The sequence below is a fragment of the Oncorhynchus kisutch genome, linkage group LG3 (genome assembly GCF_002021735.2).
Source record: "Oncorhynchus kisutch isolate 150728-3 linkage group LG3, Okis_V2, whole genome shotgun sequence".
Taxonomy (NCBI): Eukaryota; Metazoa; Chordata; class Actinopteri; order Salmoniformes; family Salmonidae; genus Oncorhynchus; species Oncorhynchus kisutch.
This window is the reverse complement of record NC_034176.2, coordinates 61,865,816-61,886,410: the sequence shown is the minus strand read 5'-3', so window position 1 is coordinate 61,886,410 and position 20,595 is coordinate 61,865,816. Positions and strand designations below refer to the sequence as shown.

The 20,595-nt window shown below is 43.5% G+C and overlaps 1 protein-coding gene across 2 annotated transcripts in view; it reads right to left on the bottom strand.

The window, feature by feature from the left end:
- Window positions 1-20,595, bottom strand: part of apba2b (amyloid beta (A4) precursor protein-binding, family A, member 2b) — a 74,155-nt gene that overhangs the window by 6,453 nt on the left and 47,107 nt on the right. Inside the window, exons 3-9 of one of the 2 annotated variants that reach the window (XM_020478386.2) lie at window positions 16,199-17,546; window positions 12,899-12,979; window positions 8,849-8,888; window positions 6,529-6,674; window positions 3,386-3,421; window positions 1,934-2,020; window positions 231-416 (exon numbers count right to left, since the gene is read on the bottom strand). In XM_020478386.2, coding sequence (XP_020333975.1) covers window positions 231-416; window positions 1,934-2,020; window positions 3,386-3,421; window positions 6,529-6,674; window positions 8,849-8,888; window positions 12,899-12,979; window positions 16,199-17,524 — 1,902 coding nt within the window. In that variant the 5' untranslated portion in view covers window positions 17,525-17,546. The remainder of the gene's footprint in view (window positions 1-230; window positions 417-1,933; window positions 2,021-3,385; window positions 3,422-6,528; window positions 6,675-8,848; window positions 8,889-12,898; window positions 12,980-16,198; window positions 17,547-20,595) is intronic. The other variant, XM_020478392.2, reaches the window with a different exon arrangement.

Below are 20,595 nucleotides of genomic sequence, written 5' to 3'. Positions count from 1 at the left end.
GGCAAGTCAGTTAAGAACAAATTCCTATTTAAAACATGTCAGAGGGTGTCCCTGGTGAGCATGTCATTCATAATGTGTTGTTGTGACTAATCTCTGAATCAGTCACAACCCATTACCTCGACATTTAGAAACATGTCCTGTGCCTAACCTTTCACCTGGTCCTGATCCATTCTACCACTTGATATTAGCCTCAAGGGGCAGATCACAGACATTTACACGCATTCACTTACGTCCTCAGACTCAAAGACGTGGCAGATCATCCGGTACTGTTTCTTGGCCTCTGGGGCTCCAGGTGTGGTCTCGATGCAGTCTTGGGAGGCTGTGCGCGGCATGCGGCGCCTCGCCATCAGCACCACGATGTTCCCAATATCAGCTATGTAGGAGATGGTGCGCAGGGCGTTGTCCATCATAGTTTCCTGTGTACACCACCACAGCAACAAACAACGAACAACTAGTACCTTCCCTCGTAGACGCATACATGTGAACAACAAACAGGGTATCATGACGACCGAACACACCGCAACAGGTGTACTAATACACAGAATAAAAATACTAAAATATCTGCTGTATTACAGTTGACGCTTAGAGTCAAAGAAACACATGGTGTGCTTTGTAAGCCTAAGGCGAAGTATGACCAGGTGCTTATCTTCACACGAGCGTCTGGTAGCGAGGGAGGAGGAGCGGGAACGCTCAGCTCCGACCTGCACGCTCTTCAGCGAAACATCATTAGTCCGTCAGCAGAATTAATGATCCAATGTGTATGTGCATGCCGCACCCAACACCTTCCACCTTTCTCATGGCGAGCAGCCTCAGCAGAGTGGCAGGACTCCATGCATGTCCCCTCAGCCCATATGCTCCGCAGCAGGCCGAGGCGCGGGAATCGCACCTCTAATCAACCTGAGGTTCTCCAATGTTCTCATCCCCTCTGGTACACACAGACAGCAGGGGCTGAACCGAGGCACGGACATTTTTATTCGCGGAACCAAATGTTCTTAGTGTGTATGAAATATGACATTATTCCATCTAGGAAGTGGTAGAATTGGTATAGTAAATAAGACAAATCACATGAAAGTGTCATTGTGCTGCAGTTCTGATTTCAACCTCTCACCAACTAACCAACAGAGCCCCATAAAACCGGACCTCTCCCATCTTGATGGTTGTGGGAAGCAGGTAGCCTTGTTCCAGGCAGGGAGTGGAGTGGAGAGACACTGCATTGCAGCACATTACAGTAGGCTGTGCCAGGCAGCCAGCCCACACACTGCTGTTCTGTTCTGTTCAGTCGGACTGCAACTCAACGACAGGGACACACATTCTGTTCACAGTCAGTCAGCTGGCACTCTAGTCTGTACACCAGAGACGTCACTGTTAACACTGCGGCTGAACCTCTCACATTGGACAACCTTGTTCCCCATTATGTTCCCATAAGACATGACATCAAAAGTAAAGTGCTACACCGTACCTCATTTATAACTGCATTACTGTTCAAAGCTGTGTGTGTGTGTGTGTGTGTGTGTGTGTGTGTGTGTGTGTGTGTGTGTGTGTGTGTGTGTGTGTGTGTGGGTGTATTTGTGTGGGTGTGTGTGAGTGTGGGTGTCCTAAATAATTTGGCTTTGGAGTCGAGATGATTTCTGACTAAGTATTATTGCAGATGGATTGGATTGGGAATCAAATGGGTTGGGATACAAAGTGTTTAAAACCAGCTTTCATCTTCCTGCTACATCCCACTTTATTGACAGCTGTCCATAGAGGCTTTCTGCCTTTAACGTTTATTTATTTGTATCCTCACTCAGAGGGAGATCAGATTTTTAAAAAGATTCAATAAATAAATGATCATCCAAAATCCATCACAAAAGTCACCGAGAGGAGTTGCGTGGCTATGGCCCCACTGCATCGGATTGGTCCTGTCAGGGCTGGAGTCAGGACCTCTACTCACCTGTGTGTCTGCGTTGAGCACTTTGATCCTCAGGGTGGAGATGAAGAGGTCTACCTCTGTCAGTGTCTGTGCATCTCCCTCTGGACTCTGGACGGAGACAAAAGAGAGACAGGTGTGTCAGAGTCCCCCCTGAGGCAGGAGAGAGCGGCCCGGGTGCCCGTGCTGTAAGCACCCTGGCCGGGGGCTGAGGAGAGCTCACCAAGGGCCCACGGTTAACAGGCTGCCCTCTTTAATCTCCTGTTGAGAGCAGTTTTAAAGCTATTTCATAAATCATGTAATGGTGTTATAGGTTGGGCCCCCAGCGGACTCCTGGCATGCTTACAGTAGGTGTTCAGTCAGTGCTGGACTATGGCTACACCCATAGAGAACAGCCATAAAATGTACATTCATATTCCATCTCGTAATCGGAATTATAACACATTGTAACACATTGATATCTACTAAAGGATTGGGTAGTAACATTGCCATAGGATGTTGTTGTTGTTTATTGAGTGGTGGTCATGCTCACATTGTTCCACACAAAATGGGTCTCTGAAGGCTACTATATCTATACAATGGGGACTAATAATATAATATTAATTTTCATGATAAATGGTCATGTGACTGCGCATGCAGGACTGCATGGAATACATGTGGAATTAAAAACAGCCATCTCTGTGACAGACAGGGTCAGTATCCACATCAGAGCAGAGTGGAAGGGATTTGAGGTAGCAGCAGTGAGGGCTGGTCAATATAGTCACAGAGTGACCCGGTTGGCTCTGGGGCTTTACATCAATAGGTCCGACATGATGGTGGTGTGTTGAGAGTCGGCACAGATGAGAGTAGGCGCAACAAGGCAGCTAAGCCATTACAAGCTGGCGAATGTGTGTGAATACCAGTCCCGGGCATGGGGTTTGCATTCACGCTAATCACCACGCACTGCGTGTTAATTAAATCACGTTTGATTTAGGTTCATTAACTAAGTACTGATGTGTGTATAATGAGCAGCAGAATATACACTTTTTTTTATTTTTTATATGCAATATATAATAAAGCAATTTATCTGATGATATGTCTAATAGTATTAATTAGAATTTGTAGTAATTCTGTGTAAGCTAGAATATTTCTTTGCATCATCAATATCATCAATGGATTTCACGTTGGCTGGCTCTGATTTTCAGAGCACAAGCTGCAGGGATGTTCCCAGAGTTCACACAGTCCAGCCCCTCAGTGATGCATGACGGGTAATCAGATGGAGTGGGATTATGGAGATTCTCATCATAACTCTAGTCACCTCCTCACACTCCACGTGTCAGGCTGAGACAGACAGACAGACAGATGGAACACACAGACGGAACACACAGACGGAACACACAGACGGAACACACAGATGGAACAGGGAGCCGGAGGGTGAGGGTGGAGTCAAGGTGGCCCCTCTCTCTGTTCTTATCAGATCAGATTGTTTTTACACACCGCCTTTTTCTTGATTTTGGCAGCCTTCTGAACCCTCTGGGAGGAGACGTTGGGACAGAACAGGGTCGTCAGACACGGGAGGAGCGGCAAAAACAGAGGGCAGGAAGTAAAGAAAGTAAAAGAAAGTAAGAGACAATAACTCAACCAAACAGCAGGTGTATCATTGCTCTGAGAGGGAGAGGAGCGATGACACACCTGTGTTCTGCAGAAACAAATTAAAACGGCAATTAAAAGGATCAGAATTGCTATTTTCCTTTTGAATACAGCAAATCATAAAGACATGCAAAAATGAGTTGATACCACACCTAAATATCAAAGTAAAAAGGGAACTTGAGTGTAGCATATGCAAATACTCTGTCAAAGGATTTCAGGTTCAAATGTGAAGTCAAGGCAAGACATCCTCAGCATACCTTTCCTGTCCACAACACATTCTTTCAGAAAATGGTGAGGAATTACAGCAGAGCCCAGCATCCTGAGATGGCTTGACATGTAATTTAAGGCAACACAATGACTTAGTCCTGTATTGACGTCAGTCACCATCCCCCTAGAGAAATGGGATGTCAAAACTGACAGTTGGTGACTGAGTGGTTTTCAAATGGTCTAAAAACAACATATTGAGAAACCTACTGTAGGGTGGCTGACCAGAAAACACTGACAAACACCAATTCCGTTATTTCAGTTGATTCAGATTCAGTTAAGATTCAGATTCAGTTAATTCATATTCTGTTAATTCAGTTAAGATTCAGATTCAGTTAATCACATACCTCCTGTGCAACTGACTAGCTATCCCCCTTTCCCAACACTGAACCCCACAAAAAGACCTTAACCATGTATGTCAACTGCACAGGACCAGAAGGAGGGTGTGGTGATGTAAGAAGGGCTATATAAATACATTTGATTTGATTTGGAAGCAGAGCAGAGAACGGCCTTCGGGGTGATGATCCTGGGTTGTTTGTAACACATTTACTCCTCCACCTTCTAATGCAAAGCAGACATCTGAGTCCTCCAGCTACATCTACTGCATCAAATCAAGGCAGGCAGAAAAATGAGTGGGCGATGAAGCTGCATAAATATTACATCAAAATGATGGGAGCATGCCAAAAAATATCTGTATAAATAAAATATACGAAAACATTATTTTGTGTGTGTGTGTGTGTGTGTGTGTGTTTGTGTCTGGCTTACTTTGTTCTCTGTAGCTTCGGACTAAATATTGTGGACAGCAGTGTAATTAATCTGTGTGTGGGTTGTTTTGGTGTGGCTAAGATCTGAGTACTATAAAATGGTACCGAGGGACCCTGCCCAGTCCCAGTGCTCAGGAGTTGGTGTGTGAAGAAATGGTAGCTACCAACACATAAAAGAGCCCAATCCCCTGCGTCCAGAGTGACATATGGCCAATTCATCTGTGGAGAGACACATCATCTGTAGTTCCTCCTCAGATGAGGGCAGAGAACAAGTGGCATGCTTCCCGATGGCCTCCTCCACAGCTGAACAGCCAACATAAAGATAATGAAGAAGAAAAAAAAGATTGGATTTCTTTTCACTGGGATGGATGGAGCCAGATCCCAGCAGCAGTGGAAGGGAGGCAGGGACCTTCAAGACTCAAATGTCCCTACAAAAGCTGCCAGATGGAAGGGTCACCTGAAGCAGACTGCTGCTGGACAGGGGAGTGTGCCACTGTGTCACTGAGCTGTGGGCCAATCTGACCCACTGAGCTAACATATACTCCCATCTCTGCTCTGCAGTGACTGGCAGGCATTGCCACAGGTGGATGTTCCTAAAAGTAGATCCTAGCCAAGTGCCAGTGGACCACTGAGTTAGGTTATAGAATATTCATTATATAGCCCAGCACATGTTTTCATGAGAAGGAGAGGAAATGTATTGTGCCTGGACAGTTATTTGAACATTTGGTGTATCATCTTGGGTTGTATTTTCTTTGATCCAATAGGTATAGCTCCTAACATCATGTATAGTCTCAACAATGGTCTCAACAATACATTGTCGGCACACATGAACTGCATAGGAATGCATACTGTGCAAATACTATATTTGTGATCATACTGTTATCAGACTGAGGGAAAACGGCCCTTGCATAAATGGCCTTTCAAAAGCTAGACTGCCAAAAGTAATCATAACTCCAGAGCTAGTTGAGAACCAACCAGTAGTGAAGTGATTGGAATGCACAGTGGAGGAGTCTGCTTTGAATATGGCCATTCTCTCTGGCTGCTCCCCATCAGTATTCATAGCAGACGATAAATGTAGAAAAGGGAACGGAAATGGAAAGGGAAACATAACCTCTGTGAGCCAGCAATCCATTACCAACACCATGTGACACATGCTTTACCCCAATCTGACCCAACTGGAGCACTAATGGACTGCTAATTCTGGCAAAATATCAAACTGCTCTGACTGGGGAGATAAACAACGTTGACGTCTATGTGGATTTAATAGGCCAATCTGGACCTCACTTGAATTAAAAAAGACCAGCACCTTGCACTCACATTTGAAGTCCATTTCTAAAACTGTATTTCTGTCTGCCAGATTGCAGACTATCTACAGCAAGAGGTTCCACTTAGAGTACTAATTAAAAAAGGTTTCCAGAGGTTATGTCAATACTCTGTACCAGCTTTGAAGTCTCCATCCGGTTTTATATATGCCTGAAACATGGACATAAAGTTTATTCAAGATATACTAGAATCATATTGATGAATATCTTAAAAGGTTGTTTCCTCTATAGGGGCATCATTAAATACTGACAGTACAAAAATCAAACAGTGGGTTGTAAAACAGAGCTAAAAGGACGGTAAACTAACCCACTGGGGAGGAACATGATTACACAGTACCAGTGTGTCCTACAGTACAGTAGCAATAATCCTACTAGATTGGACAGTCTCCTGGGGTGTAAACAAACACATCAGACACCCTTCACTCGGAATCTTCCAAAACGGTTCCTAGAGTCACAGTGAAAATATACCAGATCAAAACAACATCCATATGAAAAGGAAGGAAGGGAAGCTGTTTGCAGGATTTGAAACTGGTGGTGCAGTGTGTGTGTGTGTGTGTGTGCGTGTGTCTATGTGTGCGTCTGTGTGTGCGTGCGTGTGTGTGTGTGTATGATGGAAGGCATGTCTGCTGTCTGTCTGTACCTTGACCCGGCTGACAGCCTCCTGGGCCTGCATCATGCGGATGTTCTTGGACGGGTTCCTCTCAGAGAGCAGCTGGGTGGAACCCAGGTAGTTAGCAGCAAAGATGATGCCATCAATAAGATCTTCTGGCTCACAGGGCCCCGGAACTGACAGAGAGGGAGAATGGATGGACAGAGAAACGAAGGAGCAGGAGAAGATAAACGCTATTAGATCGTGTTTTTCTAGTTAAGCTCTGAGTTGAAAGGTCATATACGTACACTACCGTTCAAAAGTTTGGGGTCACGTAGAAATGTCCTTGTTTTTGAAAGAAAAGCACATTCTTTGTCCATTAAAATAACATCAAATTGATCAGAAATACGGTGTCGACATTGTTAATGATGTAAATTACTATTGTAGCTGAAAACGGTAGATTTTTTATGGAATATGCGTACAGAGGCCCATTATCAGCAACCATCACTCCTGTGTTCCAATGGCACGTTGTGTTAGCTAATCCAAGTTTATCATTTTAAAAGGCTAATTGATCCCCCTTTTGCAATTATGTTAGCACAGCTGAAAACTGTTGTTCTGATTAAAGAAGCAATAAAACTAGCCTTCTTTAGACTAGTTGAGTATCTGGAGCATCAGCATTTGTGGGTTTGATTACAGGCTCAAAATTGCTGGAAACAAAGACCTTTCTTCTGAAACTCGTCAGTCTATTCCTGTTCTGAACAATTAAAGCTATTCCTTGCAAGAAATTGCCAAGAAACTGAAGACGTTGTACAACGCTGTGTACTACTCCCTTTACAGAACAGCGCAAACTGGCTCTAACCAGAATAGAAAGAGGAGTGGGAGGCCCCGGTGCACAACTGAGCAAGAGGACAAGTACATTGGAGTGTCTAGTTTAAGAAGCAAAAGCCTCACAAGTCCTCAACTGGCAGCTTCATTAAATAGTCCCTGCAAAACACCAGTCTCAATGTCAACAGTGAAGAGGTGACTCAGGGATGCTGGCCTTCTAGGCAGAGTTGCAAAGAAAAAGACATATCTCAGACTGGACAATAAAAATAAAATATTAAGATGGGCAAAAGAACACAGACACTGTACAGAGGAACTCTGCCTATAAGGCCAGCATCCCAGAGTCGCCTTTTCACTGTTGACGTTGAGACTGGTGTTTTGCGGGTACTATTTAATGAAGCTGCCAGTTGAGGACTTGTGAGGCGTCTTGCTCAGTTGTGCATAGGGGCCCATTTATTGCTTCTTTAAATCAGCACAGCATTTTTCAGCTGTGCTAACATAATTGCAAAAGGGTTTTCTAATGATTAATTCACCTTTTAAAATGATAAACTTGGATTAGCTAACACAACGTGCCATTGGAACACAGGAGTGATGGTTGCTGATAATGGGCCTCTGTACGCCTATGTAGATATTCCATTAAAAATCAGCTGTTTCCAGCTACAAGTCATTTACAACATTAACAATGTCTGCACTGTATTTCTAATCAATTTCATGTTATTTTAATGGAGAAAAAAATGTGCTTTACTTTCAAAAACAAGGACATTTCTAAGACCCCAAACTTTTGAACAGTAGTGTATGAGTATTGGCAGCCTTCTGTGCGTACAATTTGAATAAATAAAACACTGCAATTCTGTAGCTGTTGGGTATTATGAAGAGAAACAATCACGGCGGAGGCTTGAGCAGTAAAATGGCCACGGGTGGGCTGGGAGCTGAGAGAGGCACCAGGGGATTCATGTGCCTGTGTGATACGTAGATGTCGACTCTGTGACAACCACTGAGGGATACAATGCACTGTCATGATACCAGAGAAAGTGAAAGAAAGAAACAGCTCAGCCTCCAGGAAGATGAAGCCCTGCCGTTCGCTGCCCAGTGGTGAGAGGGGCTTGGCGAAGAACGCCTTGAAAACTTCTCGAACCAAACATACACAGAGGCCTGGGACTGGCCTGCTTAGATATAGCCCTCCCACATTGACGACAAACTCACTGACACATCTGACATGATGGCTCTCAGGTAAATTGTCCAAATAAAGATAGTGAAAAATTAATATGATCATTCGTATTTACTTTCTTTCTGTTTGTCTTAATTTTCAAATGCAGACTTGTTGATCTCTCTCACTCACTCCATGATCTGTCATTTTGCAACTAGATTTTGAGTGGTTATTAAGGAGCTTGAATTTGAAAGACAAATCTACTATCCTTGGAATGAGCAGATTCCTGCACCCAAAGGGATATAAGCCTCTTACAGGGAATATCTGTTTTTGATGTTGTGAATTTGATTCATTTCTGTCTTGATTTCATCCTCAAAATAAACAGACGTAGAGGTACCTTACCATCAACAAAGCTGGGGAAAGATGCAGCCTTCTTAGTTTCCTGAAAAACATAAAGTCTTGATTGAACTCTCTGAATTAGTCAAGCAGAATGAAATATGCATTCTCATTTCATGAAACTGAAAGGAAAACCGCCTCTCTGCAAAGCCTTCGGCTTCCACAACAAACAACAGACCAACAAACTCCAAAAGCTTAATTCTGTCAAAGAAGACAAAACATTTTTGAACATCAGTTCAAAGTAACCTATGAAATTGATACAAACCCTATTCATCAACAGATGAGGAAGAAAATGGACGAAGCGATGCAAAAACTGAATACATAGAAGTGTGCTACACTCTTAGAAAACAATGTGCTATCTAGAACCTGAAAGGGTTCTTCAGCTATCCCCATAGGAGAACCCTTTGAAGAACCCTTTTTGGGTCCAGGTAGAACACTTTTGGGTTCCATGTAGAACCCTTTCCATAGAGAGTTCTATATGGAACTAAAAATGGTCCTACCTGGAACCAAAATTGGTTCTACCAGGAACGAAAAAGGGTTCTCCTATGGGGACAGCCAAACAACCCTGTTGGAATCCGTTTTTTCTAAGAGTGTATAGTACAGATCAAAAGGAAGCACAACTTTATGGCATCGACCTGATTGTAAACAGTGGTCCATGTTAACATGTCAGGTCATGACATGCCTAACTCTTCAGATGTAAAACACTACTGTATATCAATACTTCTACAGAAAAAAGCACTCTGAGTAATGGCCATCACTTAAAAGACATGCCACTCAAATGGAGGGTCCAGGCTGATATATGTGTGGCCGTTCATTACAGTCTATGAGAAAGGCCCAGGAGCATTATCAAACCACTTAATAACTTAAAGGGCAACAACTTCCTAGTGTGTCCCACAAATATACACCAGCTGTTGCTTTGCCAATACTTAAATCCTACCGTATCATACTAGATTAGAGGTTGACCGATTAATCGGAATGGCCGATTAATTGGTCATAACAATCGGGATTTTTGGGCACCGATTTGCCGATTAAAAAAGAAAAACAATGTTTATTTTTATATACCTTTATTTAACTAGACAAGTCAGTTAAGAACACATTATTTTTTCAATGACGGCCAAGGAACAGTGGGTTAACTGCCTTGTTCAGGGGCAGAACGACAAATTTTCACCTTGTCAGCTCGGGGGATTCAATCTTGCAACTTACAGTTAACTAGTCCAACGCAATAACGACCTGCCTCTCTCTCGTTGCACTGTTACGCGAATGTAGTAAGCCAAGGTAAGTTGTTAGCTAGCATTAAACTTATCTTATAAAAAACAATCAATCATAATCACTAGTTAACTACACATGGTTGATGATATTTTTATTTTACCTTTATTTAACTAGGCAAGTCAGTTAAGAACAAATTCTTATTTTCAATGACGGCCTAGGAACAGTGGGTTAACTGCCTGTTCAGGGGCAGAACGACAGATTTGTACCTTGTCAGCTCGGGGGTTTGAACTTGCAACTTTCCAGTTACTAGTCTAACGCTCTAACCACTAGGCTACCTTGCCACCCCATATTACTAGATATTATCTAGCGTGTCCTGCGTTGCATATAATCTGACTGAGCATACAAGTATCTAAGTATCTGACTGAGCGGTGGTAGGCAGAAGCAGGCGCATAAACATTCATTCAAACAGCACTTTCATGCGTTTTGCCAGCAGCTCTTCGTTGTGCGTCAAGCATTGCGCTGTTTATGACTTCAAGCCTATCAACTCCCGAGATGAGGCTGGTGTAACCGAAGTGAAATGGCTAGCTAGTTAGCGTGCGCTAATAGCGTTTCAAACGTCAAAACGTCACTCGCTCTGAGCCTTCTAGTAGTTGTTCCCCTTGCTCTGCATGGGTAACGCTGCTTCGATGGTGGCTGTTGTCGTTGTGTTGTTGGTTCGAGCCTAGGGAGGAGCGAGGAGAGGGACGGAACCTACACTGTTACACTGGCAATACTAAAGTGCCTATAAGAACATCCAATAGTCAAAGGTTAATGAAATACAAATGGTATAGAGGGAAATAATCCTATAATTCCTATAATAACTACAACCTAAAGCTCTCTTACCTGGGAATATTGAAGACTCATGTTAAAAGGAACCACCAGCTTTCATATGTTCTCATGTTCTGAGCAAGGAACCTAAACATTAGCTTTCTTACATAGCACCTATTGCATTTTTACTTTCTTCTCCAACACTTTGTTTTTGCATTATTTAAACCAAATTGAACATGTTCCATTATTTACTTGAGGCTAAATAGATTTTATTGATGTATTATATTAAGTTAAAATAAGTGTTCATTCAGTATTGTTGTAATTGTCATTATTACAAATTACATTTTTTTTGTTTAAATCGGCATCTGCTTTTTTGGTCCTCCAATAATCGGTATCGGCGTTGAAAAATCATAATCGGTTGGCCTCTATACTAGATGACCTTTAAAGTGAAGATGTGCCTTGCTCTGCAGTTTGACTGTACTCTCCAGGCTTAGTGGTGGTGTGTGAATGACAGCCTGGCCAGACAAAACCATGTTAGGATGATAAGACTGGGTTGGGCAGAGGAGAGGGTTCCTATGGAGGTTGCGCAGAGCAGAAAGGGCTTTGTCACAGAGCGTCATTTGAGGTCAGGTCAAGGTTGAGTGATTTTCCCTGATGTAAACACACAGCTTGCTGCTCCCAACCAGTGACTTGACTACAGAGTCAAAAAAAGGGCACAGCCAATTCCCTTCCTTTCAGAGCAATGGAAGTGAGGGATGAGGTTAGCAGCCTTGTATAGAATGTCCCTGAGAGAAATGTCCACAATAATAACAGTGGTGATTTCCTTAAGAAAACTGGACCACAACACTGTGTTACCTGGAGACAGGAACTTTAGTCATTCATAAACACAGTTAATTGATTCTCATAAATCCTCTGGCACTGGCCTTTTAATTATCTCAAAGCCTAAGACCAAGAGGCATGGAGAGGCAGCCTTTAGTTATTATGCCCCCAGCCTCTGGAATAGCCTGCCAGAGAACCGAAGGGGGCCGAAACTGTGGACATATTTTAAAGAGGTTTTAAAACACATTTTTAGCTTTTCTTTTCCTTAGGGTGGTTTTTAGTTGTTCAGTTTGTATAATTAAAAAAATATATATCTTATGTTTGTTGTGTAGTAAATATGTGACTAACCACCTGTATTCAGTCTTACGTAGCAACATTTGAAATTGTGTTTTTTACTTTGGATAAAAGTAGAGACTCAGAGCTACAAAATGGTATATCATACACTACAGTTGAGGAACAATGGGGAATTAATTCTGCTGTGAAAGTTGATAAACTTGTAAACTCACTTTTGAGAAAATGGCCTTTGAATGTTTTGGTATCTAGTGAAGAGCTCTTCTTTGTCTACACCCATTCAACATCGTTCACACCCTCTTAAGCTTTAGCCCCACCCATCTCGTTTCCCCCTCTGAGCATTCAGAGCGCACACTTGACACTCTGGCCAATGATTAGTTTACCTCTGGATAACATGAGAACAGCCTAACCAGCCCTGCTGGTAACAATTTCGTTCTGCTTTTTTGCCGACGTTTACTGACACCGGCCATATTCAACGGGTGTTGTACACTTAACCACTTAGCTTAAGACATGTAGCTAGCTAGCTAGGAAAACAATTAACCTAGCTAAGTAAACAACATGTAAGATCCCACATATCACATAACGTTAGCTAACGAGCCAGCCAGATAACGTTAGCTAGTTAAACAACAATGAACATAGTGCCAAATCATGTCATTATTACCCTGCATGAATCTGCTGGGAGCTAACCAACCAGGTTCAATGTTAGCTAGCTAACCTCTGAGATACAGCTTTTTATTTTCATTGTTATTATAATTTTTGGGTCTGAATTCTATAAATAAAGATTGATTTGATGATAAATAAATAATAAACCCCTTCACACCCATGACACGGGCTCTGAAGGACAAGCACAGGACAGTAATAATACTGTTATGTATTCCACATTATATCATCTGTCGCAATAAGTTTGGACTGCAGACAGAGACAGTTTACCTCCGGGACATTGTTGTTCTCCAGTGGCACGTTGAGGTCAGAACGCTGCTGTTTCCTGGGATGCTCTGCACCGTTGGTCATCTGTGGTGTGGAGGTTAAACCAGGGGTTAAACAGGGACCAGCGGGCAACAGAGAGTTAATAATACATTTCCAAGCATACAGTAGAAATGAAGGGAAAGAAAGGACCGGTTCCTTAGGGAGCTACAGCCAACAAACATTAGTAGTAAAGTCCGATACATTTCTTTATGGGTCAAAGAAAAGAGAGTAGTTGTAATGGGGGGTAAAAAATAAGGTCATGCTATTACTAGACATTAATTGAGATCAGTAACACGTGTTTCTGTGAAATACACACACACACAATAACATGTTGACTTGAATACGGCTATTGCCATGACAGTTAACATTTACTTAGCAAAGCATGACAAAGATGATAATTGCTCTCATTTCATATTTACATAACTCAACAATCCTTCTTTTTACAGTGACAGCACCGCACAAAGTCCTGATTAGTATTCAACATCTACACAACAGCTTGAGCACACAGTAATTCATTAAGAATCATATCCATTTGTTTGACAGGATAAAACAAATCTCTGCCCTGAGGAAGGAGGAAGTATCAAGCCTAAATCTGATGTTTTCAAACACATCAGTGAGCCTTTAATCCCAGTACCTGAACGCTGAAAGCAATTTAGCAAAACATTTACAACTGCTGAGTAAAATCACAAACAGTCACCGAATTTAACCTGGGCAGTAGATTTTTTATTTGTTGTCGTCAGTGACTGTTCCTGCACAATATGTGCTTGCTTCCAATATAATCCAGTTATGTGGCCTGTCCCATTTCTCTCCAACAACACAGTAAAGAGAACACACACAACCACAAGCATACACACATTACACACATGCACACCACGATGGAGCAGGTGTGTATCAGCATGCTGCCATCCCATACTGCAGGGCACACGCTCAGGCTCTCCCCACACCTCACCATCTGGCAGGGCTGGGGGCGAGAATGGTAGAACACAGAGGAGCTTGGTGGAGGACAGGAAGAGGCGTGTGTGTGTGTGTGTCTGTGTGAGGCTGGATCTGAATGAGGGCAGTGGGCATGGGAGATGGGAGAGGGGAGCTCAAGGTGTCTGGCTGTGGCTGGGGGAAGGGAACAACCTCACTAGCTGCACTATAGCTAAAATGCAATAACCTGCCTGTCAACCACCTCACACATAATAAATATCCCCCTGTCACAAATCTTGTTTTAATCAACTTCATATGGCTGGGGGGCAGTACTGAGTAGCTTGGATGAATAAGTTGCCCAAAGTAAACGGCCTGCTCCTCAGTCTCAGTTGCTAATATATGCATATTATTATTAGTATTGGATAGAAAACACTCTAAAGTTTCTAAAACTGTTTGAATGATGTCTGTGAGTATATCCAAACCCATATGGCAGACAAAATCCTGAGGAGAATTCAAAACAGGAAGTGAGAAATCTGAGCTTTGTATGTATTCACCAGAGTCTCCAATGAAATCCCCTTGAGATATTGATGATGATGCACTGCCTAGGGGTTCCACTAGATGTCAACCATCCATAGAAATTTGAATGGGACTTCTACAGTGTTGTGGGAGTGAATGAGAACAGAATCTATCAGGTGTCTGGCAGTTTTCTGACTGCCAGACAGTCAGCCTTATTCCTCATGGTATCCACTTGCGTTCCATTGCTCATCAAGACACGAAGGAATACTCCGGTTGGAACTTTATTGAAGCTATATGTTAAAAACATCCTAATGATTAAATCTGTACTTAGTTTGAAATGTTTCTTCGACCTGTAATATAACTTTTTGAAGTTTTTGTCCTATGTAACGCTGCCCAGAATGAGCATTTGGATATTTATACCAAACGCGCTAACAAAATACATAACGGACATTATCGAACAAAACAAACATTTATTGTGGACCTGGGATTCCTGGAGTGCTTTCTGATGTAGATCATCAAAGGTAAGGGAATATTTATCATGTAATTTCTTGTATATGTTGACGCCATCATTGCGGCTATTGTGACGTTTACTTCTGAGCGCAGTCTCAGATTATTGCATGAGTTTCTTTTTCTGTAAAGTTTTTTTGAAATCTGACACAGCGGTTGCATTAAGGAGAAGTATATCTATAATTCCATGTGTATAACTTGTATTATCATCTACATTTATGATGAGTATTTCTGTTGAATGATGTGGCTAAGCAAAATCACTCAATGTTTTTGGAACTAGTGAATGTAACGCTCCAATGTAAACTCATATTTTGATAAATATGAACTTTATCAAACAAAACATACATGTATTGTGTAACATGAAGTCCTATGAGTGTCATCTGATGAAGATGATCAAAAGTTAGTGATTAATTTTATCTCTTTGTGCTTTTTGTGACTCTGGCTGGAAAATCTTTTGCTGGAAAAATGGCTGTTTTTCTGTGGCTATGTGGTGACCTAACATAATCGTTTGTGGTGCTTTAGCTGTAAAGCATATTTGAAATCGGACACTGTGGTGCGATTAACAACAAGATTAGCTTTAAAATGGTATGAGATACATGTATGTTTGAGGAATTTTAATTATGAGATTTTTGATGTTTTGAAATTGGCGCCCTGCACTTTCACTGGCTGTTGTCATATCGCTCCCGTTAACAGGATTGCAGCCATAAGAAGATAATCAGTTCTAATGGCATAGCTCTGCACGAGAATCTGAACATAGCCTGGCAGTACATCTTGTGTCTCCAGCTGTGTTAAACACATGTCGTGACCCCACTCTACGAGGGTGCCTCGGGGGGAGTGGGACACGCATTTCCATTTCACCACACATTGTACAGGTTACACACTTGTGCATGTGTGAAACAGGACAAATATAAGCAGCCCCACGATTTGACCTTTAATGTATAACGTTAGTCTATACAGATGTCCCCCTTACGGCATTGTACCATCCCCCACTCGGGTAAAGTGTAAAGAAGGAGAAGCATGGTTTAAGTGGTGGTTATAGAGCTTCTAAAATGGATACTTTGGTAAATGCCACAAAATGTTTATCCAGGAGATTAGTGTTAGAGGCATCAGAAACTTTGAATTTAAAAAAAGGAAGTGTGAAAATCAGATTGATCACTCGGTCCTTGATCTAAAATTTGGACGAGAGATTAACGTTGGATTTCTATTCTGACAACCTTCTCAACACATCACCTAAACTGTACATCTGACTTTTCATTCACATCATTTCAATAGAGGAGATTCAATGAGTGTGTATAGAAAATACCTATCAAAATGGCCTCTCCTTCTCACCTGTTCTTGAGCCCACTGCTGTCGCTCCTCCGGGGTGCGGGAGCGAACCTTGAAGCCCCTCTGGAGCTCAGGGTTGTTGTGCCGTGTGGAGGAGGGGAGGTTGAGGGACTTGGGTCTGCTGTCGTGGCGGTGTGGGGTTGGGGTGTAGGGGGCAGGCTCAGGCTTGGCGTGGGCCTCAGGAGGGTGGTAATCACTGGGTACACTGTCTTGCACCAGCTCGTCAGGACTCTGGTCAGTACCACCGCTGCTCAGACTACCCATGCTCATACTCATCTTGATCTCTGCCACTATCTGGTCAATGTCCTCCTCCGCCTCCTCCCCCGTCTCCCCCTCCACTACCACTTTACGGCCACGGTATGGGGACCGCGATTCGTGAACCACGGAGTTCCCATTTTCCTCCTCTGGGCCATAGTAGTCCCCAGTGTAAGCAACCCCAGCTCTCACCTCCTCCTCTTCCTCCTCCTCTGTGGGTGGGGGGGACTCATGCAGGACGGCGGCGGGGTGGGGGTGGTGGTCCAGGACGTCGTAGATCTGTTCATCTGGGTCCTGCTCCACCACCTCACAGCGCACCTCCACCCCACCTTCTCCCTCCACCCACTCCTCCACCGCTTCCTGGCACTCGTCTGTGTCGCCCGGGGGCTCAGCCCGGACGTGCTGCACGGTGCTGGCGGTATAGTCAGCCTCGCCCTCGTTGCAGTCTATGCTGCCCTCCAGGTAGCTGTCATCCTCAGGGCAGTAGCGGATGTAGTAGGTGATGCCCTCGTCCTCCTCCGGTAGACCTTCATCATAGTCCTCCTCCTCTGAGGTGTTGTTCACATAGTCAGAGCTGGAGTCTCCATCCAGGCTGTCGGCGTGGTCGTGACGGTGGCCGTGGCAGCCTGCATGGTCGTGGTCATTGATGTGACTGTGGACGTGGCCGTGGTCGTGGCAGTCTACATCGTCGTGACTGTGATCGTGACAGTCTGCATGCTCGCGGTCGTGGCCATGGCACTCTGCATGGTCGTCGCTGTGACTGTGGTCATCATGGCCGTGGCAGTCTGGGTGATCGTGGTCATGGCTGTGTTCATGCTCGTGTTGCGGCTCCGGTGTAGTAGGTGTGTCCGGCCGGCTGTCTGTCAGCTCTGGCTCCAGGCCCTGCTGGCGGCAGTAGTGGACCTCCTCCTCCTCCTCCCCCGGCCCCTCCTCCTGCTCCTGGTCGTGCTGCTCTGGGGGGTAGGCGGCAGGGCAGGGGGGCCGGACGGGGGGCTCCACCATGCTGCAGCTGGAGCCGCTGGTCCCTGGCCTCTTCCTATGTGCCATCGCTGGCGCTGGCTGCTTACAGGCCATGCATCTCAAATGGTCCTCAGTCCTACAGAACGCAGAAAGAGAGAACCACACCATTAGAGCTATACTGCTACAGTGCAATCATCACAAACAACAGCTCAATTAAATACAGTGCAGGAAGGCTACAAAGATGAGAAGTTTTGTAAGTGTTATGCCCCCCAGTGAGTGAGCCTAATAGACACAGTGAGAGAGTTAACCACTCTGTTGTCCGACTGTGAAAACCTGTTAGGGCCAATTACAGATGCACTATGACTGACAGGAAGGAAGGAAAGGCACGGTGGGATGTTTAGTTTTTCATCATCACATTCAAAACAAAAAGATGTAGTGAGGGAACCAATAAAGGTTTTTGAACAACTGCTCTACCCAAAATTACAACCAACTAATTTCAGTATTACCACAAAAATGGAATAGGCAAGTGGAAGGGGAAGAAACTAAGGAACTTGTCTGTCGGCATTGCATTAAAGACCATACTTGGTTAAAAGAAAATTGTTATGAATAAAATTCAAATAAAGTATACCAGGTTCATTTAAGGACCAGAAATTGACAGCTGTGCCATATAGATCGCAAAATAGTTGGGAAGAGATTTTTTATGTTCCGATTCCATAGCACATGGATATTGAACTGATACACAAAACAACACAGGATTCAACACGTAGATTTTTTTTCTATTTAAATGATTATACAAAATTCTTGCAATCAATAGAATGTTATATAAATGGAGGATACAACCATCCCAGCTCTGCAGATTTTGCTGCAAAGAGACAGAATCATTAGATCATTTGTTTTGGTACTGTCCATATGTAGCTTGTTTTTGGTCACAGGTTCAGGACTGCAGATAGCACTGCTGAGTGATCTGAAAAGTCATAGTCAATCAATCAACAGTATAATACTCTTAGCAAAAATGTTTCTTTAATTTACAATCTTTAGACATTTTTAGAATAGAAAGTTTAAAAGCTTTTGTGAAACACCACAGCACAGTTGAAAAATATATGGCAAATAGAAATCACAACTGGATGGTGTTCAGAGATAGATGGGAGGGTAGCTGAAGGATGGGACTAAAAACAAACAAAAGATAACTGTTGTAAAAATATACTATGTCGGTAAAATGTATATAGTATTTATAAGCTGGAAGTAGAAACCTAAGTGTTGCTGTCCATTAGTTTACTCAGATTAGGGGAGGGGTGGTAGCCTTAGGGGAAAATAATCAAGGAAAATATATTTTTAAAAATGTATATATATATATATATATATATATTTATATTTACAAAAATATATATATAGTATATGGGGGATTGGAAAGGATGCAGACAATTACATTGATGGAAGGCCCAATCTATCTACAATATTAAAGCTGATCTACCCCTTACATTTAAAAAAAGTATAATAAAATAAATAAAAGGCTTTTAACCACATACACACCCCAGCATCTTACAACTAGCATCGTAGAAGCACTGATCTCAGTGTGGAAACCGTTCCAAACCATCATGTGCACCTCACTGTGGTAAAGATCAGGAGAACTAGTCTGACAAAACAAAGAGTCTGTGCATACCTCTAAGTTAGGTCTAACTCATCCTAACATAACATCAATGCCTTTACAAATGGTTGATGCACATTGATTCCTCTGCTGAACACAAAAGCCTCTCTCTCTTTCTTCGAACCTGCGACTGGACACAGGATCTCTTCACCACTGAAAGACCTGATCAATTACTGCTATTGGAGGCAGACAGGTTCTCGAGTAGCTTACCCACACCTACATTTAAGTGCTTACTTAGCACTACTGCATTAGCCTTGGCACAATACAGAACTCTGCTCAATACAGCGCTTTGCATTGAGTTGTGTTTGGCCTGCGGACAAACGTCTGAGGCAAGAGAATGAAACAAAGAGGGAGCCTGCCTTTACCTTAAGCTAATTGGACTTTGACAGTCATACAATCGATACTCAAATTGGAGGTCATCTCTACACAGAGGCCGGTGAATATTCACTCCTAGATCGGGAGAGATTGGCGAAATGTTCAGTCTCCCAGAGTATCTGGACTGGTATTGATCTGCACACAGCAGGGTGGAGAAAGGCTCGCCTGGGAGATTTGGATCATTCTCCTAATTCAGATTGCTCGAATCATTGATAGGGTGCGGCCACGAGGAGAGCGGGGAGAGATTACGTTGGGGTATTTCTGGTGCTTCTGCACGCAGGGCCCTAAACAAATTCAACAATCTCATTAAAAAGCTATCAAACAGGGAAGGGACGGTGTAAGTCACGTGAGAAGCCATTAATAGAGGACGCACACACACACACACACACGCACACAAGGCTGTGAAGACGAGTGCTGGCACAAAAATATTAGATGAGTATTAAAATACTGCGATTTAAAGAGAGAGTGACCTGGTGTCCCACTTTCTCTCCTCCTCTCCTCTATGTTCCTTCCACCGGTCTCATCTCCACCAGTTGCCACTAACAACTTGCTGCTCTCTGAGGGGCTTTTGTTGTGCCTTCCCCCTCTTCTCTCTCTCTCCCTCTGCCCATATTGACGTTTTGCCATCACAGGTGATTGCAACGGCTAATTATCCCCACTCCAGCATCCACAGGGAGGCAGAGGCCCCCTCCCCACCTCCCTGTCCGTCAGGAGGCTGTGTCTGGGCTTGGACGAGGTGTAGCTCCAAAAGCACACATTCACAGTCACAACCCACATTATGGCCATCCATTCAGGTGACTGACTCAGAGTAATACTGCTGATGCTGTTGCTAGACAAAGAAGCTGCCCACTGGAAAGTCTATGGGGAGAGCAAGTTCAGACACATGTACAGAACACATGATTCCCCATTCAACCCAGCTTTCTATCATTATAGTTGGTACAATAGGAAATGTGATAGTTGAAACATGCGGTAGATAACTGACTGGCAGAAACTCATAAAGAGCAACAATAATAAGGCATGGAACTATATGTCCTACCTCTGTCTCTGGTCCTGAGCAGTAGTAGTGTTGAAGAGGGCCAGGCGTGTAGTGATACAGGCGTATTGCCCTGCCTCTTACCCCATCCCCCACCAGCTGCTCTCCTCTACGCTCCTCCCTGCTCTCTGC